The following is a 27,866-nucleotide window of genomic DNA, read 5'->3' on the forward strand; positions in this document are numbered from 1 at the left end:
AAGTTTAGTAAAGTTTCCCTTGCGTCTTTGCATCTTTCACTTTAGGAGTATATATGTCGACTGCGGCACCGGGGCCCGTTCGCGTGAAGTTTGTGGGCCCAGGTGACTCTCCAGTGGACAGGCCGACAGCAGATGTGGGCGCACAACGGCCAGCCTGGGGGCAGGCGGAGCCGGGAGGTGGGGGCCTGGGTGCGCCGGTCGCCAGCATTTTGGAGACGGTGCTCTCGGTGTTCAAGGATTCCAGCAGCTCGGGCAGCAGCGCCTGCAGCAGCAGGAGCAGTTCTTCAAGTAGCTTAGCGCCCGGCGGCCTTCCTACGATTGCGGGGGCCCCCACAACTTCAGCTCGCGGGGCCGCTGACGGTGCGACGCTCGCCGGCAGCGAAACCGGCACGCGGACGCCGGCCGGATGGCGAGCCTCGGCGAGCGGCGTCCCGCCGGCTTCCGCCGTCTGCGAGCGAAGCAAGCAGAGCTCTTGTCAGCAGCTAGCCGTGCCCCTGCTAGCCGCCTCAACACTATCAGCACAGGGGCTGGCACGCGCGTCGCTCCAGCTGGAGACGCCGCTGCTCGCGACCGTATCGCGGCACTCGCAAGCGGGCGAGCTCGCACGCGGCTCCAAAGGCTCCATCACCTCACACCATCATCACCACCACCATCACCACCAGAATGGGGACGCGGAGGCGGGCGGCGGGGCCGCGGCGGACGGGGCGGTGAAGAAGCGAACGTTGATGGGGCGACTGAGCCCGTGGATTTGCATGCCCAACCGGAAAGCCAAGGTGAGGGAAAGGGTTCACGTGACAAAGGCTCTGGAAGGTAGTGGCCGCGGCTGGCTGTCCGGGGAAACTGCTGGCGTTGCGGGGGCTTTGCCAGCACGCGCAGCCAACCAGCCTCCATACCCGGCAGTGTCCATTTGGACCACAGTGTCCATTGGGACCACAGTAACCCCTGCCTTGCTCTCCTGCCGCCACCTTAACTCCCCACCCAACACACGCAACACACACACGCGCCGCCGCCTCGCTCGCAGTGGATCACATTCATCCTGTTCTGGGCTGTGGTGGGCGGCGGATTGGCGTACCTGCTGCTGTGGGGCTTCACCAAGCTGGTGGACGAGGTCATTGAGCCCACCACGCAGCTGGCGCACGACAACCTCAAGAACTGGCAGTTCGCACTGGTGCTCAGCTGCGTGAGTGGAGCTGTGGATTCTGGGGAGGAGGAGGGGTTGGGGAAGGAGGAGCGGGGAGGAGGCGTGGGAGCGATGGGCTGGAGGAGGGTCCCGAAGGGGAGGGATGGAGCGGAAGTGTCCGGGGGTCCGGGCTGGGGTCCGGGGGTGAGGGAGTATGGGCGTATGGCCTGGCGGAACGTGGTGTCAGCCAGCTGCTGCGACGCGAGAGCTGGGCGCGCTCGCACCACGGCGCATGCGATCTTCGCCGCCGGAAATCCTGACGCGTCCTGCCCGTCGCTTTTCCTCAGCTCCTTACCTCCCACTTCCTGCGCCCCGTTCCTTGCCGCCCGGCTGCGTGCAGTGCATGATTGTGCTGCCGCTGGCGTTCATCCCGCCGCTGCCGTTCATCTGGGTCACCGCCATGCTGTTCAACATGTGGGTGGCGTTCGGCATCGTGCAGGCGGCGGTGACAGTCAGCATGGCGCTGGGTGAGTGGGGGCGCGGACAGGCGTGCGTGGCGTGTGTGGCGCGTGTTGGGCTTGGTTTGGCAGTTCCCAAAGCGCCCAGGAATGGGGAGGGGGGGGCGCAGCGGCGATGCATGGGGCCTGCCGGCACACAGCACGAGCGGGTGGGCGACCACGAGACCCTGCATTTCGCGCGCTAGCTCTGTCCCTCCCGCCTCCTGCTTCTCCTCCTTACCTATCCTTCCCCTCCTCCCCCTCCTCCCCCTCTTCCCGCCTCCTCTCGCCGCCTCCCTCTCCTCCCCCTCCTCCGCCTCCTCCCTGCAGGCTACCTGGTGGCGCGGCGCTGGCTGCAGCGGCCCGCGCGGCGCTTCCTGGACCGCTACAAGCACGTCAAGACGGTGCTGGAGGCGGTGGACGCGGCCGGGCCCTTCAGGGTGGCGCTGCTGGTGCGGCTGGGGCCGCTGCCGTTCACGGTGGAGAACTTCGGTGAGGGAGGAGCAGGAGGGGAGGACGGGGGGAGGAGGGGAGGACGGGGGTGGGCTGGCTGGCTGGGTGCTGGGTATTGGTGTTTGTGTGCTTGTGTACAGTTTGGGGATGTACAGTGTGGGTTGCGGTGGAGTCATGGACTCATGGTGCAGCGCCGTGCCAGCATTGGGCGCATGCTTCTGGCTCCTGGCAGCAGCAGCTTTCGCCAGCCTTACATGCCTCTCTCTCTGACTCCTCTCTCTCCCGCCTCTGTCTCCCGCCCACCCTCTAACCCTCGCCCTGCCTCTTCCTGCCTTCTCTGCCACCCTGTGTGCCCACCCGCCCAACCACCCACCCGCCCACGCCCGCCCACAGTGATGGCCGTGCCCACCTCGCTCACCTTCGTGCCCTACATCGCCGGCTCCATCGTGGGCCAGCTGCCGGGCAACCTGCTGGCCTGCTACTTCGGCAAGAACCTCAAGGGCCTCAGCGCCATGATGAAGGGCGAGAGCACCAGCCCCGGACAGATCGCCTACAACATTGTGAGGGAGGCCTCTGCGCGTGTGCGACTGTGCACCTGTGTGTGACTGTGTGTGTTGGAGAAGGGAAGCAGAATGAGTGCGCGCCCGCTCTCTGTGTGCGTCTGCTTAGGTGTTGGAAACTTGTGTGCATGTGAGTGAGATGATAACACTAGCAAATGATCTGCACAAGCGCTGTGTGTACGTAGGCGTGTGTGTAAGTAGGTGTGTGTGCGTGCGTTGTTGATCCTGGCTCGCCCCGCTCCGCCCCACCCCACAGGGCGGCCTGCTGCTGTCCATTGGACTGGTGGTGCTGGGCTTCTGGTTCGCGCGGCGGGCCATGCGCAAGATCGAGCGCGAGCAGGAGGAGGCGCGCAGGGCTAAAGAGGAGGCAGACAAGGCGGCAGCGGAGGGGGAGGCGGGGGTGGAGGGGACGGAGGTCGCAGCCGATGGCGCCGGCGGGGGCGAGGCGGGCAAAGAGTTGGGGCCGGACGGAAAGGAGCGGCCGAGCGGCGTCGGCGCCGTGGACGGCCTCGCGGGCGTTGGCTCGGTGGGGCTAACGGAGGTGCGGAGCGGTCGGCTGCAGCAGCAGCCGTCGATGGCGGATGCCCCGTCGCTGTACCCCTGGGGCGGCGGCGGTGGTGCGGCTGTGTCGCCGGCTGCGGCTGCGGCTGCCGCCGCCCCAGGCACAATGTTTCTGTCCACAGGCGGCGGCGGTGGCGGCGGGCAGAGCGCCGCAGCGTCGGGCGCCTCGGCCTGGAGGAGCGCCACCACCTCCTCCGCCGCGACCCACAGCGGCTCCATCGCCACCATCACCACCGCCCACCTCACCACCAGCACCTCCGGCCGCCAAACTAGCAGCAGCACCAGCGCCGCTGCCGCCGCCGCGGCGGCGGCGGCGGCCACGCCCGCTGACACGGCGTCTGCGGCGGCGAGCATGCCAGTGCCAACGTCGGTGGCCATGGCAGCAGCCGCCGGCGCGTTTAGCGCCGGAAATGGCCTGTTCGCTAGCGGCTTTGCACCGGCGTCGCCGGGCAGCAACTTGCCAAGCCGGGAGCTGACGTCGCCACTCAACCACCGCCGCGTCTCGGAGCTGCGCATTAACCGCGGCGCTGCCGCCTCCGGCGGCGGCGGCGGCCGCCAGACGCCGAACAACTCCGCCGGCGGCGCCGCCGCGAGTGCCGGCGGCTTTGGCTCGCTGCCTGGGAGCCCGCGCATACCGACGCAACGGACGCACTCGGTTGCGAGTGTGGGCGGCGTGTTGCTTGCAATGGAGGACGGCGAAATCGACATCGACTGCGAGGAGCTCGACCCATTCGGACTGGCAGCCGGCGCGGACCCGGACCATCCCGGCCACGCGCTCTCGCGCGAATACACGCAGCGTACCAGCATTGACAGCGACTTGGGCCACATGCAGAGCACCGCCAGCATGAGCGGTAGCGCGCGCAGGCAGCAGGCCTACAGCATCCGGCAGAATGCACTATATGATGGTGGGGGCTCCACGGCTGGCTCTGAAGGCGAGGGCGACAACGGCGGTGGTGGTGGTGGCGGTGGCGGTGGCGGCGGTGGTGGGCGAGGCGGCGGCAGCGGCAGCGGACGAGGCCGGGACCAGACGGCGCCGCTGTCGTTGTCGCCTGGCGTGAGCTGCCAGCTGCGCAGCGTTGTTAGCGGCGGCGGCGGTGGCGGCGCAGGCGGCACCGGCGGCGGGGGCTACGAGGCGAGTGGGCTGGCGCGGGGTGGGAGCGTGTCGTCGCTGCTGCAGGTTGCGCCGCGGGTGGCGAGCTCGCGGGACCTGTGTGTGCGACGCGCCGCGCTGGTGGACTGCGAGTACAGCGAACAGCCGGCACCGGCGCCGCCGCCGCGCGGCGGTTCAGGGCTGGATGGCGGCGGCGTCAGCGGGGTGCGCAGCACTCGCCCCAGCAGCAGCCGGCGGAACAGCGCGCTGCAGAGCGGCAGCGGCTGGTCGGCAGTGGGAGCCGTCGGCAACGCGGCGGTGGCGGCGGCGCAGTATGAGGAGCTGGTGGTGCCGCCGTCGCCGCTGCGCACCAGCCGCCGCACCGCCTCCGTGGTCGCCGGCGCCGGCGGCCCTGGAGGCGCGCCCCGGCGGCTGTCGTACTGCGGCCGGATATCGGAGAGCGGCACGTACGGCGACGCTGCCGCAGCAGCGGCGGCAGGGGCCGCCGCCGCCGCTGCGGCAGCAGCCTCAGCCTCAAACGGCGGAGAGCGCTTCACGCCGGCCAGCGGCTCCGCCGCGCGCGCAAGCAATGGGGCGACTCAGGATGTCGGCTTTGCCGGGTTCGGAAGGAGCGTTGGCGGCTGCGGCGGGTCGGCGAGCCCCTTGGGCGTGCCGGACCAGGGCCCGTCGAGCGGCGGGACTTGGAGCCGCCCCGCGGCCGGGGGGCCAGGCGAGCCCACGCAGCAGCAACTGCAGCTGCAGCTCCAGTTGCAGCTGTCTCAGCTGCCGCAGCAGAAGCAGGCGCGCGGCTCGCATGAGGACTCGCTGCCTGGGACGCCCACGCGGCGGAGCCCGCTGGGGCCGGCGGCGGCGGCGGCGGTGCGTAGCGGCGCGGTCGTGCGGCCCACCGGTGCCTAGGCGGCCGCGCCTTCCTGGTCAACGTGCAGCAAACGGCATCGTCTAGAACAACGGAACGTGGAAAGCCGAGTATAGCAAACGGAATGGTTGTTGTTGGCGAGCGATAGCGGACTCGCGGCATAGGCTTCTGCAGGCGCCGGCATGGCGCTGCGCCTGCGTCGCGGTGCCGCACCCTGGTTGTTGACTTGATGGGACTTCTTGGACACGGACTAGTACAACTGAGTACATCTTCCGACACACTGGACAACACTGTACAGCCGCATTGCCCCATCCCTTCTTTCACGTTGGTGGCGCTAGGACGGCGGCTGCGCCAGCTGGTAACCCACATGTTGACTACGGTACCGTATCATAGGTAACAATGCGACAACCGGGGTTGATGGGATGTGGGTCCAAAGTCTGCCGTGGCCGCAGGCGCATCGCAGCGGCAGGGGCGGTGGAAGCGAAGCCTTCTGCAGTAGGGTGCTGTGGGAATAAGGGCGGGGCGTCGTAGTATGAGCACAGCGCAAACCATGCGCGTGACGGACACTTAGCGCGGACCCTTCTGTTGATGTCCGTGCAGTAATGCGTAGTGGCTGCACTTTTGGAAGAATGGATGTGGTCTTGTATACATTGAGGGGTGGTTAAGCGAGCATGCACAATGCCTTGGCATCAAAGTGGATTTGGTTCATGGACCTCCTGCGAGTAAGGAGTTGTACGCGCGCGCGTTTGCGGTAGAGGCACTGATTTGTGGAGGCATGCGATTGGCGTCGAAATGCAGCTCGTGACATCGGCCGTGCTGACAAACGCAAGGCTTTAGTGATCCGCTGCATTCACTCCGCATTCGGGATAGGCTTCTGTGACAATAGTATGTGTGACCCGCTGTTGTTTGCGAGTACGACTGTACGAGGCAGCGAAGGAACGTATGCTGTTGTTCAGAGCTGCGAAGGCTGGTGCCCAGGGGCTGATGTGATATGCAAGTACGAGAGCCTACCGTACACGGCATGTGCACGTGGGTGTTTGTACGTCTTCTTGGGCAATGCTTCACAGGGGCCCATGCCAATTCATTCACGGCAACCGGCGCACCAAGAAATGTGTGCGTCTGGCATCGTTGAGAGGAGTGAGAGGAGTGCAAGCCCCCTCCACGAGAGCCCCCTCCTGGGAGACGGATGAAGGGGTTCCTGTTGTTTATGGTGCCGGAGGCAGGGCACCTACTTCATGTGTGTGTGTGGCTTCTTCTCTCTATTACGAATTGCAAGAAATCCTGGTATAGTAGGGGGGTGATGCTTGGTTGTCATATAAGTTGCAGTGCCAAGCAAAGGAGGTCTAGGCGAAGGCCATGAAGCCCATGAGGGGAGGGGCCATCGTGAGGCGGGGGTGTGGCGCGATGGCTCACGTACCGTCACTCGGCGGATGTTGCAGGTCACCGCTGCTGGCGGAATGCACACGCGGGAAAGTAAGAGCTTTTATACAAATACCGATCGCTACCTGTGCCACCTGCTAGCCACCTGCTTGCGACTCGCCATCCACCGACATCTGTGTGGCACAGAATGCACAACCTGCACTCGCGCTGCTCCACTGCCCCATCTAGGCCAAAAAGTGAGTCTCATGGTGCTATATTGCTGTTCGCCTGGTCGTCGACAGCGAGCGCGAAGAAAAAGGCTGTGCTGGCGCGGACAATGGCCCTACCACCGCAACTGAGCGAGCTAGCATGTGACTGACTTGCAGATGCATCTGGATGGGGTACGTACGCTGGTAGCGCACGACAGCGTCTCCAGCGCTCTCGCGTCCATGTGCCATCCTGGGTTTGGCTTGGTCAAGGACAGTCAACTGCCAACCAAAGCAGCGGCGCTGCAGCTTCGTGCGATGAGGTCGTAACGACCGTTTCAGCGGCCGCGCCGATGACGAACGGCGACCAAGGTTGCTCTCGGACCTTCCGCCACGTACCGGTGACACCAGGGCGCAACCCGGTGATGGAGCCAGAGGCTTCGCAGTCCCCCCGCGAGCGCTTTCTCAGCGGCGCAGTCGCGCTGCTCGGCACAGCGTCTCTGCTAGTGGGTGCCGTGACTGTGGGCCCTAGCCCCGTCATGGCCAAGCCGCGGATGACGCCGGAGGAGCAGCTTACCATTGAAATCTTCCGGAAGAATACCCCCAGCGTGGTCAACGTTACGAACCTGGCGGTCAAACGTGATGCCTTCACCATGAACATGCTGGAGCTGCCGCAGGGGCAGGGCAGCGGCTTTATCTGGGTGAGCAGGACAGCACTTGCGAGGGGGCGGAGGGGGGTAGCAGGAGGGAAGGCGTACACGGGAGCATGCCGTCCTTTCCCCCACGTGCTGCAATCGCTTCTCTGACCGCCGCCTCCTAGCCGTGCCTATGTTGCTTGACGCGCCTGCGTTCTTCACATCTCGCTGCTGTTGCTGTTGCTGCTGTTGCGCTTCGCTCGCAGGACGCCACCGGACACGTGGTCACCAACTATCATGTGATCCAGGATGCCTCAGACATCAAGGTGTGAGCGGGTTCGGGGGTCGTGCGGGCGGGAGCGCCGGGCGTGTGCGGGTGCTGCGCCTGCACCTGCTGGTATTCGTGGTGCGGGTGGTGCGGATGGCGCCAGCACAGCTGGCCAGGGTCCAGCTGCAGTGGCTGCTGCTGTCGTTGGGGTGCCTGGGCACGGGGCTACAAACGCGGCGGCGGCAGCTGTTGCTGACCTGCCTGCCGTGCCTCCCTGACGCCGCCGCGCTGCAGGTCACGCTGTCGGGTGGCGAGGAGTTCTCGGCCAAGGTGGTCGGCGTGGTGAGCCACTCGCGTGTGACCTAGGTGTGCATGTGAATGAGTTTGTGTGTGTACGTGTGTATACTGTATGTACATTTTTGGAAAGGTCGACTGGGATACTTTTGACACTGCGTGTACATGTGTTTGAGTGTGCGCGCGGTGAGCCAAATGCAAGCGCTGCCAGCTAACCGCAACAAGCCAAACTGCCACACCCAATTGCCAACTGCCCCACCAAACAACAGGACCAGGACAAGGACATTGCGGTGCTCCAGATCGGACCCATTGGGCCACCTGCCAGCGAGGCCCAGGGTGACGGCTCCTCTAAGCCGCCGCAGCAGCTCCTGGCGGCGGCGCCGGGGGCGGCGGCGCCGCCGTCGGCCGCGGTGCCGCCACCGAGCGCGTCGTCGCTGCCTCCGGGCGCGGTACCGGTGGCGCCGCCGCCGCCGGAGCCGGTGCGTGTGACCCCGCTCAGCCTGTGCAGCAGCTCGGCAGACATCGTGGTCGGGCAGAAGGTGCGTCCGCTGTCGCTAGCGAGGATAACCGGGTCGGGGTTAGATGGGTAGGACTCGGCTGTATGGCTAAGGGGCCCAAGCCTGAGCGGGCGGGCGGGCTAGCAATTCAGCGGGGGCTGGTAGTTACAGGGCAGCGGTGGATTTGGACCTGTTGCAGTAGGTCGTGCTTACAGCATCCCAGCGCCAACACCAGCCGCTCCGCCGACGCTTAAGTCTCGTGTGTGGGGCGCAGGTGTTCGCGATCGGAAACCCATTTGGGTTGGACCACACGCTCACGACGGGTGTGGTGAGCGGCACGGGCCGCGAGATTCAATCCATTAGCGGCCGACCCATCCAGGTGGGCGGGCGCAGAGGGGCCAACACTGTGGGCGGGTTGGGGCACACTGTGTGTGTATGGAAAGATGCGATGCGCGTCGACCGCCCTAATGCTCTTCTTCCAATCTTCACCCGATTTGGCGTTTTCCCATGTTTAGGAAACCCCGGTACCGGCTCTGTTAGAAATTTATTCAGGACTAACCCCCACGTGACGACCCCCAAATCTTGCCCACAGGACGTCATCCAAACAGATGCGGCCATCAACCCAGGTGCGCGGCGCGTGCGTTTGGGTTAGGGTCACCTACTCGATTGCGCTGCGGGTCGTCGCCACCGCCCTGCTCTGCCATACACGTGGCCCAATGAACACACCTCACCTCCTCTGCGACATGGCTCTCTCTGCCTGCCTGCACAGTCGCCGCGCGCAACAAAGTCCTTACGCATTAGTGCACCATGTGCAAACGGAAACGCAGGCAACAGCGGTGGTCCCCTGTTGGACAGCGGTGGCTGCCTGATCGGCATCAACACAGCCATCTACTCGCCCACCGGCGCCAACAACGGCGTGGGGTTCGCCATTCCCGTGGACATCGTCAAGAGCAGTGTGGGCCAGATCATCCAGTACGGCAAGGTGAGGGGCTGTGGGCACTGGGGAGGGGGGTTGCTGGGGGTGCTGTAGGTGCTGGGGGGTGTTGGGGGTGGTACCTAATACGTGTGTGTATGGCTTTGAGGTCAGCAGGGCGCAACTGGATACTGTAGGGGGACTAGGGGCACATGTGTGAAGGATGCACAACGGGGAAGTCACTTTTGCTCATATGTGTGTGTGTGTGTGCACCAGCACCAGCACCATCTCATTGGCAAACACACAGCCGGCGCCCTGACCGACACGTGGCACGTGGCACGCCGCAGGTGACTCGCCCCATCCTGGGCATTTCCTTCGCGCCGGACCAGTCGTCCGAGGCCCTGGGCATCAAGGGTAAGGAGCCCCACAGCAGGAGTGTGAAACACGGTGCCACGCCTTGCCTCGCCTTGTCGGGTCTGCCGTTCCTGAATAGCAACACCATCAGACGTCACCCGCTCATGCCGCGAGTGCGCGCGGCCGGATAGCTAGCCATAGTGGCGTCGCCACTCTGGCTAGTTCGCCCTTGTTGCCGTCCAGCGTGTCCTCGCTGCCAGCTAGCGGCAGTGCCAAGTGTGTCTTCTGCGCAATTGCGCCATCAGCAATTGATCGCACCACACGCTCCCCCACTGCCCCCGCAGCAGGCATCCTGGTTCTGTCGGCGCGCGAGGGCGGCCCCGCCTGGCGCGCGGGGCTCAAGGGCTCCAGCCGTGACGAGTACGGCCGCCTGGTGCTTGGCGACATCATCACGGCCGTCAACGGCGTCAAGATAAAGACGTCGTCGGACCTGTACCGCGTGCTGGACAAGAGCGCGGTACGTGCGTGCGTGTGTAATGTGTGTGTGTGTGTGTCTGTGTGTGTCTGTGTGTGTCTTTATGTGTCTGTGTCTGTGTGTGTTTGTGTTTGTGTTGATTTTATTAAGAAGGGCGTGTGGGTTTGCTGGGTGTGGGCGGGTAGGGTGTGCCAGTGCCCATTAGCCGCAAGAGGTATAGGTGGAGACGAAGCTGTCTGTGCAATCGCTTCGGGCTGGACTGAAGTGTGTTCTACTTCTTGGCGCATCTTGACACTTGCTGCTTCTGATGGCTTGTCGCTCCCCACGTGTGTGTGGCATTCAGGTGGGCGACACCCTGCGGATCCAGGTGCTGCGCGAGAACACCACCTTTGAGGTGAACGTGGTGTTGGACTCAAACAACCCCCCGCCGCAGCCAGAGCAGCCCAAGGCGTGAGGGCGGGAGCCCCAGCGTGTGGGAGAGAGTGTTTGCAAGCGCCTTTTGAGGACATGGGGTGTAGGAGCAGCGGGTGGGGTGACAGGCAACTGCATTGCTGCGGTTTGGCAAAACAGCCATGCTGGTGTAGTGGAGATGATTTGGGCGGTGTAACGCTTGCGGTCAGTCAGGCCCACCTTGTACGCAGTATGGACCGAGGGCGACGTGATGGTGTTGGTCGTGTTGTGGGTGAACAGGTGTATCCGTGCACGGAGATGGCAACAGGCACGAGGCACACGCGTATGATGGCTGCTCTTTGTGTGATATGTTAATGTTATGTCGTTCTGTTTGCGTGTCGCTGTACAAGTATATGATTGTGGGCAGCTATGGCTGCTGTGCTTTCTGCGCACGTTTGCACACGGCCATCCACCATGAGCGAGACCCAGCGATGCCCGATGGGCCATCATTCGGATATTGGATTAATGGATATGGGCGTTCCTTATACGGCTATACAAGGTGGTTGCAAATTTTGAATCAGGCAGCTGGTGGAGTGCGCAGGCGATTCCGCTGGAGCGAAGTGTACAAGTTAGGAGACGACCTAGCTGCCTGTGAGAGAGCCAACTGAGAGGCTGTGTGACAGCGTGAGAGGAGGACTGAAAGAGGGAGAGAGTGATTCTTACGAACCCTTTCCAAGTTTCAACGGTGTTTGATACCGCAGTCACGAAGGGATTGCGCTGACCCCGCCATGTACCGGTCTGCACCCATCTGAACGTGTACTCGTGCACGCTCCAACCCGTACGTCCCGTAACCAGGCCGCCAGTGCCACGCCACCACGGCCCAAGCCCAATGTCCCACCACGGCCCAAGCCCTCATCATGGCCAACAAACGCCAACAAGCACTTAGCAAGATACCCCTTCTTCTGCCGCCGCACAGCGGCACGGCAAATGCGGTCATTTCCCCACCTGTCAACCATTCGTCACGCCACCGACGCCGTTCGTTGAGAGCTCCCGATCCGAGTTCGTACGAAGAACCAGGCCCACTTCATACCGTATCCAACACCACAACATCACAAACTTGACGCCCGTGTCGACGCACACGCATTCCGTAGTCACTATTAGAGCATGCAACATGAAGACGTACTCCTCACAAGCCAGCCGACTTCAACCCAAAGCATGCACATTTGCACGGTCCCACGCCCACAGCCCACGGCGCCAAGCCCACGCTCCCGCCGCTGGGGCCCGTCCGCCAATCACCTAAGTCGCCTTGGACTCACCCAGGCCTCCAGACGCGCCCACGCCTCCGCTCCCCACACCACCGCCGCCGGCTGCCAGCGTCGCCGCCATCCGTCGCGCGCTGCGTGGCTGCAGGTGCTCCAACCTAGGCCCCAGCTCTGGGAACAGCCGCAGCAGCACCGTCTGCACCAGGCCGTAGCACAGCTGCAGCATCAGCGTGCGACTCCGCACCAAGCCCAGCAGGTCGGACACCACCCGCCCCCAGCCGCGCGCGCCCACCACGTTGACAAGCATGGCGGGCGCCAGGCGCGGCGAGGTGAGCCGGGCACGGACCTGTGGGGTTTGCATTCGTTATTATTTAAGAAGTGAAGGCGTAGCCAGGAACAGTAGTGTAAAGGGTGGGGGGCAGGGAGGGGCACGAGAGGGCAGGGTGTGGGTAGAGGCGGGCGGCAGGCGAGCAGCAGGTCGTGGCAAGTAAGACGTGTTTACCGGTAATCGCACACTAAACTCGGTGAAAGCATGGGTCTGTCTACGGCCCGACCAAGCAGGGTCACGGCGTCGCGGCAAGGGGCCACAAGCCGCCTTCCAAGCTCACACACACGCGCCGCGTGTCCCGCCACTCACCCGCTCTGCGATCTGCTCGGCTTGCGGCGGCGCGGGCCAAGGGTCCAGATAGCCCTCAGCCGTGATGGGCTGCGCCGGCCGCCAGCGCGGCCCGCCCCCACCCGCTGCTGCCTGCTGTGCCTGCTGCGCTTTAGCTTCTGCAGGAGCGCCCTCCTGGCGCAGCTGCGCAGCAGCCGCCTGCTGCTGTTGCTGCTGCTGCTGCTGCGCCGGCGGCTGGCCAAAGGAGTACCAGCAGCCTCCGGGGAAGAGCGCTCCGTGCAGCAGCAGCAGCGCCCTCGCCAGGCTGTGCTCCGAGGTGAGGTGCCGCAGCCGCGCCGCCACCCAGGTGTCGATGGCGTCACCCGCCAGCAGGCTCAGAACCTGCCGCGTCACCGCAATCACCTGTGCGTGGGGGCGTGTGTGTTCCGTGTGTGCGTTTAGTCATGGTGTCAAGGCATGGAGTGGCCGTAGCACATAACAGGCGCCTATGGCAGGTGTCAGTGGCGTCGAGGTCAGGCGGGGTTGAGCGACGCTTGCGCGCCAGGTGTGTGCCGGACTACCAGCAGACCCGGACTTTCAGCGCTGTCCTCTAGCACACGGAGGGCCAGCGGAGGGCAGGCACGACGATTCCCTCACCTGGCGCCTGAAGAAACCTTGGCCCTGCAGCCCAAACACCACATCTACAAGCTCGTACAGCGGCGCCGCCACACCCACACTGCCGGCGGCGGCGGCGGCGGCGCCGCCGCCACCAGCAGCAACACCATCCACCGCCGCTGCCAACGAGGCCGCGGAGGCAGCCGCCGTGAGTGGGACGGAGCTGGCAGCCAGCGGCGAGGGAGCATGCAGCGCGGTCGCGGCAGCACTGCCGCCGCCGCCGCCCACGCCGGCGCTGCTGCCGGGAACGATGGCGGAGTGGGAGCGCAGCGCGTCGTGATGCGCGGCTGCGGCTGCTGCAGCCGCAGCTGCGGCGGCGGAAACAGCCGAGGAGGCGGAGACCGAGGCGGAGTGGTGGATGGCGGGCGCACCGGCACCGGCGCCGGCTCCGGGTGACGTGTGGTGCGGCTGCGCCTGGGGGCTTGGCGGCACGCTAGAGCGGCGGGCGCCGGAGTGACCGTGTGCCTTTGCGTGCGCGTCGCCTGCGGCGCCGCCTGCAGCGCCGCCCGCGTGGGCGACGCCGGCATGCAGGTCCACACTGGGGCGCATCGCGAGCAGGCCACCGCCGTCGCCCTCACCGCCCTCGCCCTCGCCGCTGCCCGCGTGCCAGCCGCCAGCCGCCCCGCCCGCGTCTGCACGCGCCATCGCGGCTAGCCCCGACCGGACCCCGGCCGACTGCCCGGCGCCGGCGGCGCCAGCTGTCGTAAAGCTGGGCTGAGGGCTGCGTCCCACGAGCAATGCTGCGCCGTCTTGGCCCGGGTCAGATTTGCCGCCGGGGCCGGTGGCAGAGCCGCCGCCGCCGCCGCCAGCCGCGCCCTTCAGGCCACTCAGGCTAGCGGTGGAGGGCGTATGCGCGGGCGTAGGAGCGGGCGTGGCGAGACCGGACGGCACTTCGCTACCGGCGCCGGCGCGGCCACGCAGCGATGCCAGCAGGCGCGATGCACCCGACACAAAGCTCCCGCCGAAGCTAGCCTCACCCTCGCCGGCTGCTGGTGCTGTGGCAGCGGCTGCTGAGGCTTGGGCGGAGGCGCCGCCTTCGGCGGCGGCGGTAGGCGTGGGCTCCTGGCTCTCCTTGGTGCCATCCCTGCCCAGGCCAAAGGAGAAAGGCCGGTTGGACCAAGACGGCAGACTGAGCTTGAAGCCGATGCTTCCTGCCGCACCGGGCGCTGCCGCTGCCGCCACATCGTCAGGCACGTGCACCACCTCATCCTCCGAGTTTCCGCCGCCGCCACTGCCGCGGCCGCCGCCGTCCGAGCCCGGTGATGCCGAGGCCGCGGCATCCCCCTCGTCTTCCTCGTCACCGTGAGCACCGACAACCACGCCGTCAGCACTGCCGCCGCCGACGCTGCCGCGGCGGCCGCCGGCCCCCGCCGCGGCGGCCGCGCGGAGGGAGGCCACGTCGACTGAGGCGCGGCCGCCCGCCGCCGTCGCGGCCGCGGCGGCCTCGCCGTCCGCGCGCGCTCTCGCCGCACGGCCGCGTCCCAGCCACCAGCCCGGCAGGCCGCCCTCCGCGGCGTCGGCAGCGGCACTAGAACCAGCAGCAGCAGCAGCTGAGGGAGCGGCGGAGGCTGGCGCCAAAGTGGAGGCGGTCCGCGGTGCCAGGGCCTCCGCAAGACGGCGGCGGCCGCTGGCTCGGAGCTCCCGCATCTCCGAGCCCACACGCGCCATTAGACCGCTGCTTGGGGCACTCGCGGCGGCGGCGGCGGACCCGCTGGCGGCGGCGCCGCCGCCGCTGCGGCTGGCGGCGGGGGCAGCGCCGGCACTGGCGGAGGGTGCGGGGGCGGGCTGTGGTGTGTGCGGCACACTGCCAGGGGGGCTGTGCGCGGTGGCGCCGTCGTGGCCCACAGAACCGCCGCGGCTGCGGCTGGGCTGGTGGTGGTAGGGGTGCGCGGCGCCGCCCGCGGAGGCCCCGTGCCCGCCCGAGGCGGGGTCAGGGGCCAGGAATTCCTGTGGGGCCAAAAGGGGGCGACAGCCGCGCCACGATGTTGCTTGGTAGCATGAAGCACAAAGCATGCAGAGGAGGTAACAATGACGCATGCAAGTGCAAGCCGGACTTGCCGACAATCAGCTTAAGCTCGTGAGTCCCACGCACGCCGGACCGTCGGCCATCCCACGCCACACACCGCACACTACACACGCCGCCTTGACACGCCCTGACACGCCCTGACACGTCCTGACACGTCCAGACACGCCCTGACACGCCCTGACACGTCCAGACACGTCCAGACACGCCCTGACACGCCCTGACACGCCCTGACACGCCCTGACACGCCCTGACACGCCCTGACACGTCCAGACACGTCCTGACACGCCCTGACACGCCCTGACACGCCCTGACACGCCCTGACACGCTCACCCTCAGCTCGTGTGAGGCCGCCACCTCGGGGCAGCTCAGCAGCTGCCGCAGGTAGTCGTCAAGCTCGGCGCGGCGGCCCGTCACGAACTCGGGATCGGCGCGCGAATGCGGCGTGAAGAGGCGCTTGGCAGGCAGCGGCCGCAACCCCAGGGACTTGAAGCTGAGGGGAGACAGGGCATCGCAGCAACAGTAGCAGTGTCAACACAGCAGCAGCCGCAACTGAAAGGGTTTTGGAAGGGGGATGCTCAAAGGCCGGCGTTAACAGGTGGTGTGGCAGCCACGGGGCAGGGCAAATGAACCGCAGCGCGGCAATACCACGGTAAGGTATGGCGCTGATGGCACTTCACACGTCACCAGTATCAAGGTAAGGTCTGGCGCTGGTGGCACTCTACACGTCAGCGGTCAGCAGCCACCAGTGAGAAGTCATACACCACAGACACACACGGGCACACGGCACGCACACGGCACGCACACGAAGGGCCGGACCCACCCATGCAGCGACGCCGCCAGCTTGGCCTGCAGCGCCTCGAAGTTGCGGAAGCGCCGCGCCACCGTCCACTCCCGCGGCCCCGCCGCCTCCTCCTCGCCTGCCGCCGCCGCCTGCGGCTCCTCCGCCGCCACCCGTATCTTGTACACCACGTACTCGTTCGTGAGGCCGAAGCCCAACGGCTCTGACACCATTTCGTACGCCGCCACGGAGGCGCGCAGACGCGGCGGCGGCGGCGGCGGCCGTGCCCTGTGCTGCGACTGCGGCTGGTGATGGTGTTGTGGCGACGGCGACGCGTGCTGTGCCTGCGGCTGCTGAGGCTGCCTGTCACGTGTGCGGGACAGGAAGGACGCTGCTAGGCCGCCACCGGAGGCTGAAGTTGCGGTTAAGGCGGCAGGGGCGTTGTCAGCTGCGCCAGCAGAAGTCTTCCAGGGCAGGCTGAGCCCACTGCCGAAGTCGAAATCAAACCAGGAATTCCGAAGCGATGTGGCCCCAGCCCCGGCCACAGTGGCGGCGCCGCCGCCGCCGTCCGCCGCCCCAACTCCACCGCTCCCGCCGCCGCTGCGTGCCGCCGCCGTGTCATAGCTACAGCTGCGGCGGTGCACGCCCCGTTTCGACCCGCTGCGTGACGACGGCGAGGCTGCTACTGCCGCCACCGCAGCCGCCGCCCCTGCTGCAGCCGCCGGATTGGCCCCGTCGCCTGCCTTGCGGCCCGCCGGCGCCGACGTGCGCTCTGTGCCGCTGCCATCTCGGCACCCGCCACCGGTGCCGGGGCCGTCAGCCGTGGTGTGTGGCAGTGGATGCGACTGCGGCGTGGGGCGATAGTCCACTCCTGCGTGATAGGACGCAGACATACGGCCGCCGCCGCCGCCGCCTGCTTCAGTGCCGCCGCTATTCGCACCAGCGCCGCCCGAGCCGCGGCTGCCGAGCGTGGCAGACCCCGCCCCGCCGGCGCCTGCACCCTCAGCCGCGTGCCCATGCTGGCCCGGTTTCATGCGCGAGGGCGTGTGTGACGGTGTGTGCGACTGTGTGTGCGAGTGATGCGAGTGAGACCCCTCCGGGCCGCCCTGACCCTGACCCTGGCCGTGGCCTAGGCCGTGGCTGCGGTGGTCGTGGAGCAAATCCAGGTTTGAAGCCGACTTGCGCATTACGCCAACCGCACTGCCGCCGCCGCCGCCGCCGCCGCCAGCGCCCCCGGCGCCGCCATTCTCTGCGGCCGCTAGCACGGGAGCACTAGCGTCCGGGTGCAGAAGTGCGTTGTCTGTCAGTGAGGCGTGGTGGCCGTGGTGGTGGTGGCCGTGGTGGTGTGACTGCTGCAACTGGTGTGTGCGGGTGGAGCCTGCGGCGCCGCTGCGGCGTGCGGAGGCGCGGGCGCCGCCGCCGCCACCGCCAGTTCCGCCGCCGTCGTCCATGTCTCCGCTACCGAGACTCGTAAGTGCATGGCTGGCGACGCTGCAAGCCAGGGCGCCATGCCAGGGGGTGCAGCGGAGGACAGGAGTCGCAACGGGGGTACAGCGCGGATGTTTAGGCACAGGGTCACAGAAGCATGTCTGGTAGGCCGGGCGGGCGAGCATGCACCGACCCACACCCACGTCAAGCCACTAGGCGCCTCACGTGCAGCGGAGCAGAGCACACACAGTGTAAACATGCACACACATGCACCCACCTGGATAGCCGCCGCAGCAGCGCCTCCTCCGCCGCCGCGTTGGCCGCCATGCGCCGCTCAAACTCCAGGGAGCCCTCCACAGCCGCACGCGAGGCCGCCCCCGCCCCCGCCCCGGCCCCTGCCCCTGCCCCCGAGCCCCCGCCCGCCGCCGCGCCGCCTGTCGCTGACGTCAGTGGTACCGCTGACGCGGTCCGGGCCGGCCGGGCTGCAGAGCTCGACCCCGCACCCACAGCCCCGCCTGATGCAGCCGCAGCCGAAGCCAGCAACGCCGAGGATGCAGAGGAGGAGGTCGGGGCCGCGAGCGGGGTGCTGCCGGCTTCCCGCGGCGTCGCCGCCGCCGAGTCAGAGCCGCCGCTGCCCGCACGCTCCGCGGCGCCGGCCGCAGCACCGCTGCCGCTGCTGAGGGGGGCACTGGGTACGGCTGCGGGTGCGGATGCTGCTGGGGTTGGTGGCACCGGCGTCAGCGGCGGCTCATCGGGCAGCGCCGGCAAGACGTCGTACAGGATCTGGGGAGAACGGCATGGCCAGGCGTCAGTATGGAAGCAGTATGTTGCTCGCACCCTTCTTCCTCAATCAGCATGGAGCCGGTGCGGGGCGGCACACAGCCACGGTCCCGGTCGCCATTGGTCCCCGAGTAATCGGCTCCAGCAGCCATCGGTCCCGGCAGCAACCGGTCTCGGTGCTACTGTGTCAATCCATTGCACATCGTGCAACACATAGCGCACAGCGCACGGCGCCGCGGCGCACCTTGTGTGCGGTGACCGGCGACATGAGCATGAACACGGGCCGCAGCACACACGTGGCCACCAGCTCGCGCAGCAGCGGCCGCATGTGCAGCTGGCACAGCTCCTCGCCGGGCCACAGCACCTCCACCTGCAGGGGGTTACATTCATGACTAGTTAAGGAAGTGGTAGAAGGTTGACCATCTTGGGGAACAGCAATCGTTACCGTCGGGGGTGGGGCGGGCGGGTGCGTGGGGCGCGTGGCAGTGCCCAACACGGCAGCCCCGTTTGCGGCGGAGAGCGTGCAACAGCGTTGGCCGCTGTGATGCGTGTGCGTGTGTGTGCGGATGGGCGGCAGGCCTGTACTGCGTATGTTGCAGCACTTTTGTGTGAGTGCCAACCTCACCTCACGCCCGCGCCCGCACGCCCACGCTCGCACACACGCCGCCCCTCCCCAGCAAGCACAAACACACACGCCCACAGCTCACAGCTCACCAGTGCATCCGCCATGTCCTTCAGGGCGCGGTAGTGTCCGTCCGGCCGCTCAAACGCCGGGTGCAGCCACCCACCCGACCGCATGCCCGCCTGCAGCAGTCGCTCGCGCGCAGCCGTCACCGCCGCGGCCGCAGATGGTGCGGCGCCAGGCAACGTCGCCGCCGGCTGCGCAGCCGCGGCTGCGCCGTCCCCGGCTGCGGTCTCGTGCCCCCTCACTGCAGCAGTGCCGCTGCTGCTGGCGCTCGCACACGCATTAGCGCCATTGGCGCCATTGGTGCCATTGCTGCCACTGGTGCCACTGCTGCTGCTGCCGGCACCGCCGGAAGCATTTGCTGTGGCCAGGGCGGCGGCGGCGTGCCTCAGGGCGCGGCCCTCCAGCGCCTGCTCTCCGCCCAGTCGCTCCAGTGTGGCCCTGTGGCATGAGTGTGTGTGTTAGGAAACACGAGGAAGTGGGAACGCAAAACGTGCATGCAATGGGTTGCGTCGGTGTGTGTGTGTGTGTGTGTGTGTGTGTGTGTCACACACAGTGGTCGGCTGCGTGTGGCCCTCGCCGTCGTGTCCCTACAATGCCTTCTTCGTGTCAGTCCTACACAACACACATCTGGCGGGGTACTACTGGCGCTCCCACGGCTGCAATGCACGTGCGTGCCGGCGTGCCGAACACCAGACCAGTGCCGCCCCTAAACCCATAACCCCAGCCCTCCCGGGCCAAACCCCGCCCCCCGCCAGCCCCACCCCCCGCCAGCCCCACCTGTACAGCTCCAGGGAGGCCATGAGCGCCTCACACAGGTCCCTGTGTTGAGCAAGCAAAGCAGGGGAGAGAGGGTGTTGACAAATGCCCCCCAGCCTTGGGCCAAGAGCGTACGGTATTTGGCGTGCCTGTTCACTGTGCGGGCGAGGCGGAGGGCGTGAGGAGCCCTGACGCTGTAAGCACGCACGCTTGCATGCAGGCACGCCGGCCCAACCCCGCTTCCCTCCCTCCCTCCCTCTCCCCCCCCCCCCGCCGCCGGCTCACCGCATGATCACCCCCACCACGTCCAGCCGCCGCGCCCGGGCCGCCAGCACCCCGAACGCCGAGTTCAGCAGCCGCCGCACCTGGCCGCATGCAACAGCATGAAACCACGAGTAAAAGAAACACATAGTTATACGCACAGGGCACATGCGGCTCAGGTGTGGACAGGTGACAGGAGCCGACGGGCACGAGTGCTAGCAGTCAAAGCAACGACGCAACCGTGCGCTGCTGCGGAGTCGGCCATTCGCTTCGTCGCCTGCCACTCCGCATCCCGCTCCCAGCCCTGCGGCCCCACCTCTGCGGGGAACTGTCGGTCCGGCGACAGCATGCCCCACCACACGTCGTAGATCCACGTCTGCACGATGCCACCGCAAAAGCGCTCCCATGCCCATTCCACCACCTTGCTGCCCACCTGCGCGCACACACACGGCTCGTATTGTTGTAGTTTGCTCTCTCACATACCGTACACATGCACAGTTTCGAGCCAGTACGCGTGAGCTTTCCTGACACACAGCAAGGGCCCGGTCAAGCCCCACCGGGGCCAGGCACAGGGGCCAGGCCAAGAGCACACACCAGCGCCCTCCGCTGTCAGTCCCGTGCAGTTGTCCACACCGAGCCCGCGACTTGCAGAGAACATCACCAAACATATGCAGCCAGCCTATGAGGCCAGGGACACGCCACGTGTGTGTGTGTGCGTTTTTGTGTGTGTGTGTGTGTGTGTGTGTCACGTGGCCTCCACGCCCTTTACCTGCACCCGCCACAGGTCGCGCTGCCGAATGGAACTGACGCTGCTACTGCCGCTGCCGGCCCGCCCTAACATGTTACCGCCGCCGCCACCGCCGCCGCCGCTGTGCCAGGAGCTTGACAGCGGCGGCTGCTCGCCATCCAAGTCACCGCCGCCGCCTGCCGCTGCCGTACCGTGCGTGTTGTGCTGATGTGGGTTTGGGGGCTGGTGGTGTGGTGAGTGGTGTACGTGGTGCGCCTGTGAGCGGTGGCCGCCGCCGCCGCCGCCACCTGGTGCTGCTGTGCCTGTCGCCAGGTGCACGTGCGTGTGCAGATGCACGTGCATGCCGACTGTTCCGCCCGCGCCGCCGCCACCGTGGCCCGAGCCCAGGCCCGGCTGCGACCCATGCTTTGCCGCAGTGACGGCGCCGCCCCCTGCAACCGCCAGCCGGCTATTGCCGCTGCCGCTAGCTGCCGTAGCAGTAGCAGCTGCATGCGCGGCAGCCGGGTGTGGCGGCCAGCGGATGCCGTGCAGGGAGGCGCGCAGCAGCGAGTAAAGTGTGTGCGGTAGTTGCTGCTGATGTTGTTGTGGTTGGCGGTGCGGCGGCCACGAGGAGTCCGATGGCTGCTGGTGCTCCTGGTGCTTCATGTACCACTGCACCGCGAGCACCAGCGCGATCGCCAGGGGCACCATTCCAAACAGGCGATGTGCAACATCTGTGAGGAGGTGCAAGTTTGGGAGGTGAGAGGGGTAGGAAGCTGTAGGAACAGAGTCGCGAGTCGAAGGGGCCACGCTGCTAGTGCCATGGTCGTGTCAGGTCGCTTCCCGCCGCCCGAGCCCTTGGCGCGTTGTAAGGCGCTTGCGATATGACACAACCTTGACATGAAGCGCCCTAACCCAGGCCCAGGGACCCTGCGCGCTGGAGCGAGGACCAAGGCACCTGCATTTGCACTCGCTCAGTTCGAGCTCCCGTGTTCCCTTTGTGCTAACACATCACTTTGCCAATATGTATGTCACATGCCATTTCACAGCATAGGCAAACGCATTCGCACACAAGCGCGGGTTCCATTCGGTGCAACTCACAGAGGACTCTTGAGGCGAGCCATATCGCCAACAGTAGCTTCACCGCTTGCTTTCCAGCTTCCTTCGCAACGAACGACAGCGGCAGCGGCAACTCGCCCGCCTGTTCGCTCTTCATATTCCTCTACAAGACTCCGTTCGGATAGCGCCTTGCACTGTCAACCTAGACGGCACATATTACTGTACTGTATTTGCATTGCGCCAGTGCCAAAAGCGCGCAACAGTTTGGCCTCCGAGTCAGCTTCGTTAGCTTCCTTTGTAGAGAAGGGTCCGCCTGCGCATCGCCTGTGGTGGGCTGCACAATGCTACTTGTGCGATTGTGGAAATATGTGAATCGCGCAAAAGCTTGGTCTCACGTTTTGCCACTCGCGCGCGGATCCAAAAGCGTGCTGACAGCCGGCACACCGGCCAAGTGGCCATGCTGTCCCATTCTGCTGCCTTCTCTCCCCCGGAATGCCTGCGCCAGCATGCCAATGGCTCGCATCCGCATATTGGAGAGAGTCCAGACGCCGGACCCATCCGCTGCGGCGCTGCACCGTCTTGAGTGTGCTCCTTGGTGCCGGATGCTCTGCCAGGCGTTACAGCGTTCCCTAATTCCGCTTGGCCAATGCCCGCTTGTGGCTTCCTGGCTGTGTCCAACCTCATGCCGGCCACGTGCCGGCCCGCCCTCGACTGCCTTTGCGTCCATGTGCTTAATCCTCAGCACGCCAATTGTGCACCCAGTCTGCTCGTCTCATCACCGCACACCACGCTCCGCTCTTCTCGCCCCGGTATCTTCCGCTCCCCATCTCACGCTTTGCCGCTCAGCCCCCACTTTAACACTTCCATTCTTCACTTCTTGTATTACGCCAGTCACTCTTGACAAAACCTCGCTCACTTTGAACCTCTCTCATAGCATTCGCAGGGATAAAGAACGTGAGAGGGAGACCGGGAGGGCCGAGTGCGCAGCCCAAGCCGCACGCATCAGCTCTGCCGCACGTCCGCTTTCCTCACCACAACTGTTATAGCCAGCAGGGCAGTCACACATCTCACTCGATGCCGGCCTGCCGGTCATATAGTCCACCCGAACGGCCGTGTGGTGCACGCCGCAGCGCCTGGCAGCACTCGGTCCTCGCGTTGTCACTTCCCCTCACGCTCAGCCACTCAGCCACTCACGGCACTCACGACTCCTCGGTCTCTCAATCTTTACCCCGCCCAATCCGCACGCTGCGGAGCCACCACACACGTCGGACGTGTCGCTCACAGGCCGCCGTCTTCGTCTGAGGCGCGGGCCTTGCCGCCGCCGATCAGGTGTGCCGCCATTCCAAAGAACGGCACGAAGCGGTACCTGATTAAGGGATGTGTCCGAAGTAAGACGTCAAGAAAAGAGCTTCAGAGACGTGAGGGCAGTGTAAGCAAGGCATGAGTGAAGCCAAGGCGCCACAGCGGTGGCAGCAGCAGCAGCAGCACAAGTGTACACAACTGCCCACACATGCTGATTGAGAGCAGTAGCCGCAACAGACCCCCCATACGCCATGCCCCCGGGCCCACCCCCTTCGTCCCTGCTGCCCCCCGCAGCTCAGCTGCCCCTCCTGCCTCCCTGCTCTTCCCCCACCCACCCTGCGGGTGCGTCCTTCAACAGCACGGCCTGCCACACGGCGTACAGACACGAGTCCACCACAAAGGCGAAGAAGACCTGCACCAGGTCACGAGGAGCAACCAGGCAGAGTGCAGGCTTGGAAACAATGCGGGCGTTGAATATGAAGGTATGGCGCGAGAGCGGAAGAGTCCAGTGACTGCCGCGCCCGCGCTCGCGCTTACGCGCACCCAACGCAAACCAGACGCGGCCGCGCGGCCCTCCACAACAGCGGTCCTCGAACCCCGTAACAAACCCAGTCCGAAGCCCGGAGGAAGCATTCGGTCGCCTCACCCGGTTCGTGTTGAAGGTGTCAACGGCGTACGACACGCGCTCAGCAATGTCGCCGTACTCGGGCCGGCCAACTGCCGCCCAACCGATGGAAAACAGACCAACCGCCAGACTGGTGGCGCCAAAGCGCGGCGCCCAGTCCGGCAGCGGCGTGTCGGCGGGCGGCGGCGGGGGCAGAGCGAGCTTGCCGCTGGCGGCGGCGGCGGCGCTGGCGGCGGCGGCGTCCTCAGGAATGGGCTCGGGCGCGGCACGCAGTGCTAGGTATGGGATGTAGAAGACGTTGGTCAGGAACTGCGGGTGGAGGGCATGGCGGGTGGAGGGCATGGCGGGTGGAGGGCATGGAGGTTGGAGGTCATGGCGGCACCACTGAAAAGGTCAAACGTAGTAGAGACAGCCGGCTTTCGCTGAACCAAATGCCCTCCGCAGGCTTTGTAGACTGACCCCCCCCACTGCCACATCCACCCACACCCCCTGCGCCCATCCCGCCTCCTTTCCCACCTTTCCCAGTACTTCCTCTCCATTACGCTTGCCACGAGCTGCGCCTTGGAGCCCCGTTCAAACCCTCCGCCTCTCAGTGCCCCATGTTGGGAGGTTCCTAGCTGGGCAGGCCCAAACGCAGCCCCCCTCCTCACTCGTTTGCATTGGTTTGGGTTTAGTTTGGGCTGGTATCAACACCCCCATCCCCCGGCCCACCCACTGCTCACCATGATGCCGGTCCACCACGCCACCAGGCGGCCCGGCCCGCCCAGCTTCTTGCTGGCGCCGTCCGCCAGCATGTACGGCAACGCCATGAGCGACCAGGCGTTGACGAAGTTGAACAGCGCCTCAGACACCTGCAGGGCAGGGGCACGGGGCAGGGGGGGTAGCAAAGATTGGTACAGAGGATTGTAGCGAAGGGGGGGTGGTTAGCCGTTCATGGAGAACGTGGGAGAGGTGGGGCGCTGGGTTGCAGGCACGGGTTACATTTATGATAAATTAACAAGAAGTTAAGCCATAGCCAGGCACAGTGCTGCTGGGTGGGAGGAGAGAAGTGGGACGTGGGGTTCCAGGCATGGGGTGAGGACTGGTGGGCGGTGAGGAGGTGAGCCAACTGGGGGCTCCATGCATGTTAATTAAGACGAGAGGGCGTAGGGGGCCGGGGTTGGCAAGCCCCGGTGGTGATTGATAGCCATTTCCAGGCCCCGTGACCTGGTGCCAGTGGTGTGATGGGCGATGTGACGTGTGTGTGAGTCGTGTGCAATGAATGCGGGGGAGCCGGGGGCACTCACCGGCGGGCTAGGGACGGAGGGCACTGGCGACCTGCAAGTTAAGCGCAACGCAGAGGAATGGTGAATAAGTGAGCGGCCAGCGGCGCAGACGCAGGCGTGAGGTACGGAAGAGGTACGCACGGCCCATACAGCACACTGTCGTTCGGAAGAAATGCAAACAGATGCAGCAGGTAATACGAAGCAAATGACTCACAAGCCTGCGGCCGCCAGTCCGATGTTGATGTAGAAGAAGTTGAGGGACTCGTAAAACACCTCCATCAACACCTGCGAGATAACGTACTTGTTGTGTTATAGCCCAACAGTAGAGTGCCCGTGTGGTAGTCTGGGCCGTCACGCCCGCCACGCTTCAGGGTATATGCAGAACCATTGTCGGTGGTGAGTCCTTACTCTGCTTAGGCACATGGATCTGACCACCGTGACCTCTGTGCGTTACAGCCCACATCACCGCCTGCCCGCAACTCCCCACCTCCCCACCCCTCCCCACCTCAACTGACACACACGCACACACACACGTACACACACACACACACACACACACACACACACAGACACACACGTACACACATACACAGGTACCTCGGGTGGGGTGTTGTAGGCGGGCGCGCCAGGCGCAGCAGTGCTCAGCATCACGTACGCAGAGTAGCCTGCATGCATGACGGAGGGGCCACGACGGCGGCGGCGTGTCACACGCACCACGACCACCTGGCTACTCTGCCACACAGCGTCACAGCCGCCAGTCCCCTGCCCCTTCATGGAAATCCAGCGCAACTCGTCCCAACCCCGGCCCCGGCCCCGGCCCCGGCCCCGGCCCCGGCCCCGGCCCCGGCCCCGGCCCCGGCCCCGGCCCCGGCCCCGGCCCCACAGACTCGCACCTGCGTAGAAGGCCCACACGGCCGCCGCGGCCAGAGGCAGGCGCTTGAGGTTTGCTGGGTCGGCGTTGGGTCCCAGCTTGCGGATCAGCGGCGTGAGAGCGCCCAGCAGCTGCGGGAAGACGGCGGCCGCTCATCAACACAAGAGGCCAGAGGTCCTGAGGCCCCCCAGCGCCCCCGCTGTCGTTGCATGCACACCCCGCATTCCGCGCCTGCCGCCCCTCCACAACACACACTCCCTCCCTCCCCAGCCCCCAACCCGTCACCCCTCCTCCTCCTCCTCCTCCTCCTCCTCCTCCTCCTCCTCCTCCTCCCGCTCCGCCCGCTCCTCCCGCTCCTCCCGCTCCTCCCGCTCCTCCCGCTCCTCCCGCTCCTCCCGCTCCTCCTCTGCAGCCCGCACACCTTGAGCGCCGAGCTGCCGGGCTTGACGCTGCTCTCCACCAGGTCCCGCGCCGCCACGATCTGCCCCGTCGCCGGGTCCAGCGTGTAGAAGGAGCAGCCGCGGCTGAAGGGGAACACCACGCCGTCGCCGCACTCGACATGCCTGGGGGCAGCAGGGCAACAAAAGGTGGGGAAAGCGGGATGGCGGAGACGGCTGTGTGAACACATGACAGCCGGGATCCATGGCGCTGCATGCGAGGGCTGTGCAAACCACTGCAGGCACCTGGAACAGTACGTTCACCCCGGACGTAACGATGTGGTCCACCCCACAACTTGCAATGTCCTCGCCCCGTTTTGCATGGACGTGTCCTCGCCCCGTTTTGCATGGACGGCTAGCCCCCCGCCGCCGCCGCCGCCGCCATGCCCACCAGGTGATGCCCACCGCCCGCGGGTCACCGCTGGTCACGTCCTCAATCACGAACTTGAGGTCGGAGGGCACCGTCTTGCGGACCTGGATGCGGCACAGTGCAGGACACGGTAGGCGGTGTTGGTGCGGGTACCGAGAGGCGCGTGCGGACACCCTAGGGCCCACGGGCGTGTCACCTGTGTCTCCGTCAACCGCACCTTGGCTAGCGGGTCTGACCCCACTGGGTCAAATGCAGCGCAATCATTCCCCTCTGCCCCCCCCCCACACACACGCACACGCGCACCTTGCGCAAGTATGCCACCACCTCCTCCCGGCCCTGGAACGGCTCCTCGTAGATCATGTCGTGGTACGACACATCCGGAGCCAGCAGGCCCGCAATGGTGTCGATGTCGCCTGCGGTGCAACGACACAGCCCAACAACAGCAATTGACAAAGCCGGCGACATGCCGACACACGCACCACGCCTGTGTGCACACGGGCAGACGTCGTAGACCCCGTTGCGTACTGGCCTGGCTGAAAACCTCTCGCGACCCGCATTCCTGGGCATCTTCCCCCGACTTGGGTCATGGCACGCTGCGTGCCACGCCCCCTCCCGGAGCGCCCGCCTCCCCGGCATCGCCCGAGTCCACGTCCACGCCGAGCAGCCGCCAAGGCGCACCCGCGTTATAGGCCTCGTAGTAGCGCACAATGACATCGCGGCCATCCTTCACCGGCGCATCGCGAGACGAGGTGCTGGTCTTGACGGCCTCGGAAGTGGTGGGCTGGCGGATGCCGAACCAGCTACGCAGCTGCGGGCAGAACGCACCGAACTGTTAGCGCTGCTGCTGCACTTGTGCACCGGTGGAGGTGTCTGGTCATGGGGTGGCGTGCGAGCTTTTGCGTTGCAGCATGCAGGGCGCGAAGGAAGGAGGGCTGCCTGCGCTATGCGTGTTTTGGACCACCGAGGGGGCTCCAAACGCAGCCCCTGCCTCCGCGCCACACACAGGCGTCGGGTGCCCACAAGGCACGCAGCCTGACCGCACACCTTGTCGGTGACTGCCGTGCACTTCACGTTCGGCCGACTGGCGTTCAGAGTGGAGGTCGATGACCCATTAAGCTGGTGCGCGCGACCAGCGCCATGTGCGCGAGCAATCTTTACGAGCGGTGCATGGAGTGTTGCACCACCAGCAGCGGCATGGGAGCAGCGCTGAGTCATACCAGATAGTTGAGTTTGGAAAGCCATATCACGTTGTGTTGAAGCGCAGCGAGCTTTTGCTTGTATGGTCACAATCGTGCTCTGCTTGCACTCAAAGCGACAGCAACGCGCGGCGCGGGGGCTGTTCAGACAACTGGGTACAATAAAATTAACTTGTGTCAACAGGTCAAGTCACTGGGACATATTCATGTTGCACG

General features: G+C 65.9%; 4 protein-coding genes across 5 annotated transcripts in view; 2 read left to right on the forward strand and 2 right to left on the reverse strand.

Annotated features, from left to right (window-relative positions):
* The window catches only part of CHLRE_02g088350v5 (uncharacterized protein), a 6,714-nt gene extending 67 nt beyond the window's left edge, over positions 1–6,647 (forward strand). Inside the window, exons 1-6 of the mRNA XM_043059373.1 lie at positions 1–773; positions 1,022–1,180; positions 1,521–1,647; positions 1,948–2,109; positions 2,464–2,630; positions 2,887–6,647. The exon at positions 1–773 is cut by the window's left edge and continues 67 nt beyond it. Coding sequence (XP_042927007.1) covers positions 54–773; positions 1,022–1,180; positions 1,521–1,647; positions 1,948–2,109; positions 2,464–2,630; positions 2,887–5,199 — 3,648 coding nt within the window. The 5' untranslated portion in view covers positions 1–53 and the 3' untranslated portion in view covers positions 5,200–6,647. The remainder of the gene's footprint in view (positions 774–1,021; positions 1,181–1,520; positions 1,648–1,947; positions 2,110–2,463; positions 2,631–2,886) is intronic.
* A 46-nt stretch (positions 6,648–6,693) lies between these two features.
* CHLRE_02g088400v5 (uncharacterized protein) lies at positions 6,694–11,425 on the forward strand. 2 transcript variants are annotated; one of them, XM_001701705.2, is made up of 11 exons: positions 6,694–6,774; positions 6,904–7,424; positions 7,625–7,684; positions 7,921–7,968; positions 8,190–8,459; positions 8,692–8,796; positions 9,010–9,043; positions 9,245–9,399; positions 9,678–9,744; positions 10,029–10,201; positions 10,503–11,425. In XM_001701705.2, the coding sequence occupies exons 2-11, from the start codon at positions 7,149–7,151 to the stop codon at positions 10,611–10,613; spliced, it is 1,299 nt and encodes a 432-aa protein (XP_001701757.2). In that variant the 5' UTR covers positions 6,694–6,774; positions 6,904–7,148; the 3' UTR covers positions 10,614–11,425. The 2 variants fall into 2 exon arrangements, with proteins under 2 accessions (XP_001701757.2, XP_042927008.1); XM_043059374.1 differs by having other exon boundaries at positions 10,032–10,201.
* Positions 11,426–11,429: 4 nt separating this feature from the next.
* On the reverse strand, positions 11,430–21,945 carry CHLRE_02g088450v5 (uncharacterized protein). The gene is made up of 13 exons (XM_043059375.1): positions 21,627–21,945; positions 20,568–21,259; positions 20,115–20,231; positions 19,823–19,902; positions 19,559–19,600; positions 18,808–19,219; positions 18,338–18,463; positions 17,591–18,096; positions 15,928–17,376; positions 15,438–15,597; positions 13,064–15,028; positions 12,449–12,829; positions 11,430–12,157 (listed from the first exon to the last, which is right to left on the reverse strand). The coding sequence occupies exons 1-13, from the start codon at positions 21,739–21,741 to the stop codon at positions 11,846–11,848; spliced, it is 6,357 nt and encodes a 2,118-aa protein (XP_042927009.1). The 5' UTR covers positions 21,742–21,945; the 3' UTR covers positions 11,430–11,845.
* A 244-nt stretch (positions 21,946–22,189) lies between these two features.
* CHLRE_02g088500v5 (uncharacterized protein) lies at positions 22,190–27,815 on the reverse strand. The gene is made up of 13 exons (XM_043059376.1): positions 27,499–27,815; positions 27,133–27,262; positions 26,758–26,867; positions 26,476–26,558; positions 26,069–26,210; positions 25,670–25,778; positions 25,374–25,441; positions 24,991–25,061; positions 24,798–24,828; positions 24,234–24,362; positions 23,533–23,820; positions 23,222–23,298; positions 22,190–22,950 (listed from the first exon to the last, which is right to left on the reverse strand). The coding sequence occupies exons 1-13, from the start codon at positions 27,667–27,669 to the stop codon at positions 22,863–22,865; spliced, it is 1,497 nt and encodes a 498-aa protein (XP_042927010.1). The 5' UTR covers positions 27,670–27,815; the 3' UTR covers positions 22,190–22,862.
* Positions 27,816–27,866: the final 51 nt, after the last annotated feature.

Source organism: Chlamydomonas reinhardtii, chromosome 2, assembly GCF_000002595.2.
Source record: "Chlamydomonas reinhardtii strain CC-503 cw92 mt+ chromosome 2, whole genome shotgun sequence".
Classification (NCBI taxonomy): domain Eukaryota; kingdom Viridiplantae; phylum Chlorophyta; class Chlorophyceae; order Chlamydomonadales; family Chlamydomonadaceae; genus Chlamydomonas; species Chlamydomonas reinhardtii.

Coding starts and splice junctions, on each gene's coding strand:
- CHLRE_02g088400v5 (XM_001701705.2), top strand. CDS start 7,149: ATGGAGCCAGAGGCTTCGCAGTCCCCCCGCGAGCGCTTTCTCAGCGGC. Junction 9,044..9,244: donor AGATGCGGCCATCAACCCAG/GTGCGCGGCGCG, acceptor ACGGAAACGCAG/GCAACAGCGGTGGTCCCCTG. Junction 9,745..10,028: donor CGAGGCCCTGGGCATCAAGG/GTAAGGAGCCCC, acceptor CTGCCCCCGCAG/CAGGCATCCTGGTTCTGTCG.
- CHLRE_02g088450v5 (XM_043059375.1), bottom strand. CDS start 21,741: ATGAAGAGCGAACAGGCGGGCGAGTTGCCGCTGCCGCTGTCGTTCGTT. Junction 19,220..19,558: donor GCCTCCCTGGAGCTGTACAG/GTGGGGCTGGCG, acceptor CTCATGCCACAG/GGCCACACTGGAGCGACTGG. Junction 12,830..13,063: donor AAGGTTTCTTCAGGCGCCAG/GTGAGGGAATCG, acceptor CCCCACGCACAG/GTGATTGCGGTGACGCGGCA.
- CHLRE_02g088500v5 (XM_043059376.1), bottom strand. CDS start 27,669: ATGACTCAGCGCTGCTCCCATGCCGCTGCTGGTGGTGCAACACTCCAT. Junction 26,559..26,757: donor TGGTGGCATACTTGCGCAAG/GTGCGCGTGTGC, acceptor TGCCGCATCCAG/GTCCGCAAGACGGTGCCCTC. Junction 22,951..23,221: donor TTGAAGGACGCACCCGCAGG/GTGGGTGGGGGA, acceptor TCCCTTAATCAG/GTACCGCTTCGTGCCGTTCT.